The sequence below is a fragment of the Anopheles ziemanni genome, chromosome X, assembly GCF_943734765.1.
Source record: "Anopheles ziemanni chromosome X, idAnoZiCoDA_A2_x.2, whole genome shotgun sequence".
Classification (NCBI taxonomy): Eukaryota; Metazoa; Arthropoda; class Insecta; order Diptera; family Culicidae; genus Anopheles; species Anopheles ziemanni.
This window is the reverse complement of record NC_080707.1, coordinates 16,260,466-16,262,671: the sequence shown is the minus strand read 5'-3', so window position 1 is coordinate 16,262,671 and position 2,206 is coordinate 16,260,466. Positions and strand designations below refer to the sequence as shown.

Sequence of the window (2,206 nt, the reverse complement as noted above, 5' to 3'; positions counted from 1 at the left end):
ATGTCCTCCGGAAGCGTGCTTCTAGTAACAGTGCTGCTGATAGGATACATCTATTGGAGCCTTGCGCAACCGTTAGTGTCCCATTGGAGTTGTGTGTAGAACATTGCCTCATTTAACATTCTAACTTAACTTACCTTACTTTTCACGAAATTGTAGAACCAACATATTTGACATCCGTTGCGAGCTAAAGAAGCCGGTTAAGAACCCACATAGCGTGTGTACCCACGGAGTTTTCATAGATCCGTGTGGCATGGAGGAATGCATACGTGTAAGTTGACCTGGTTGGGTGTGAAGAATGTAATGTCGATTAATGATAATAATCGGGTAACTATTCTTGATTGCGCACAGGGCCCTGGAGAACTGTGCGGGACCACGACGTATGAGATAGTGAAATACGGCCAGTGCGACCACGATCTGCTGTGCTGCAACAACCGCTGCAGAGGCTGCACCGCCCAAGGAGTCTGCTTCGACGAGCCGTGTCATCCGCCGAAACAGCACGGCATACAGCACCGCTCCGACCCCTACATGCCGCGGCGACACCCGAACCCACTTTTCGAGTTGTTCGACTATTACGGTGGCGAGTAAGGTGGTCCCACATTTCGGCGTGGTTCCGGCAAGAATTCTCGCGCTCCCAAATGGACTGCAACTCATCCCAACCTACTTCGATCAACGACGACCAGCAACGGCCTTTTCCACACACTCCGACATAGAGACACACTTCTCTCCCAACGAAGACGGATGCTCTGCCAGCAGCTATGTTATGTGCTTCACCCGAAAACGAGTTCCCGAAACATTTGCAATGGTAGCCAGTTCAATGCCAATGCGAGCGATTCAAGATGTAGAATAGTGCACTACTGGATAGCGTTACCCAGGATAAACCTTTCCCCACTGTCGCCCTGGTTGCTGTCACTTGCTGAGGTCACTTCCGCCGGGATGGCGGATGCGCGTCTAGCGACACCGCGGCGAAGAAGGGGAAAATCAGCCAATAATCTAGTCAATATTCTAACCCACCGGCGCATTCGCATTCGTTTGCAGTAAAGCTTAGTCTCAATGAAAAATAAAAAAAAAATCACATTCTAACACAAAGAACTTCAAAAGATTTAATAGTTTCAATTTGAGCGAAAAATCCACAGACCGAATTTCTAATTGAGTCGTCTGGGAGGGATTTAGGTATCGATCGGGTATATATGTGAACAATAAGTAATTCTGATTATTTTATTAATCGATATTCTAAACTTGTTCTCTAATTCTAAACAAATCAAAAGATCTAAATTTTAAACTTTCTCTTCGAATTCAAACTAAAGCAACATTAAATAAAGCGCAATTGGTTTACGCTTTTGGCAGCTGATAGACAAAATGGCTGACAATTGTTGCTAGTACTGGAGTCACTTCCATCTCCAGTACCGTGTCGTTGAAGGAAGTCGTTGAAGTATAATGTTTGCCTTCCCCCACTTCCTTCACCGAACCGACGCAAACAGACTAGCGATTCTAGATTCTAAACAGATTTTATAAAAATAATAAGAATAATGAAGCGCACGGTCAGAATATAAAATGATCCTTAAATAGCGTTAAATAATGTCATCAACTAGTTTTTCTCAATGTGATATTTTGCACAGCAAGACAACAACACACGTACCGAATTTAGGATTCCAAGGTTCGCTACAGCTTTATTGCTTGACGATTTGCATGTTTAAAACACGCGGTAGAGTTTTGTATTATGTTTAGTTTGTTTTTTATTTACCCGCCCTCTTCCCACTTGTCCTTTTATATTTTTTGTAGTTTTAGTTTGTTTTCTATGTATTTTTTTTCTTTTCAATTTGTTGTTCAATTTTATCGGTTGTTTGTTTAACGGGTTGTGGTGTTTATCGGGTTGTTGAGATTTAAGTTTGCTTTGCGCTTTTCATTAACTTTTACCGTTCAATCTTTTTATCGCGTTGCGGTAACGCTAACGGGTTTTGTTTAGTGTAGCTAGCCTAGCTTGCCTTAACGATATGCTTAAGTTTTGCTTCTGCTCCTTTCAGAACCTTCGTCTGTTTTGCGTGCGTTTTCTTTTGGTTGATTATTGCATTGGGCGTGTATTGGCTTGTCGTTCCAATGTAGCGTATTGCATTTTTTGGTTGCATTATCGGTAGCGGGATGGCAAGTGCAAGGAGAAGAACTGGCAGACTAACCGTAGCCTTCTGAAACTGCCTGTGTTGCTAGCGAT

General features: G+C 43.1%; 1 protein-coding gene across 1 annotated transcript; it reads left to right on the top strand.

Annotated features, from left to right (window-relative positions):
• On the top strand, positions 1-585 carry LOC131291379 (uncharacterized). The gene is made up of 3 exons (XM_058320581.1): positions 1-71; positions 157-268; positions 349-585. The coding sequence occupies exons 1-3, from the start codon at positions 1-3 to the stop codon at positions 583-585; spliced, it is 420 nt and encodes a 139-aa protein (XP_058176564.1).
• The last annotated feature ends 1,621 nt before the right edge of the window (positions 586-2,206 follow it).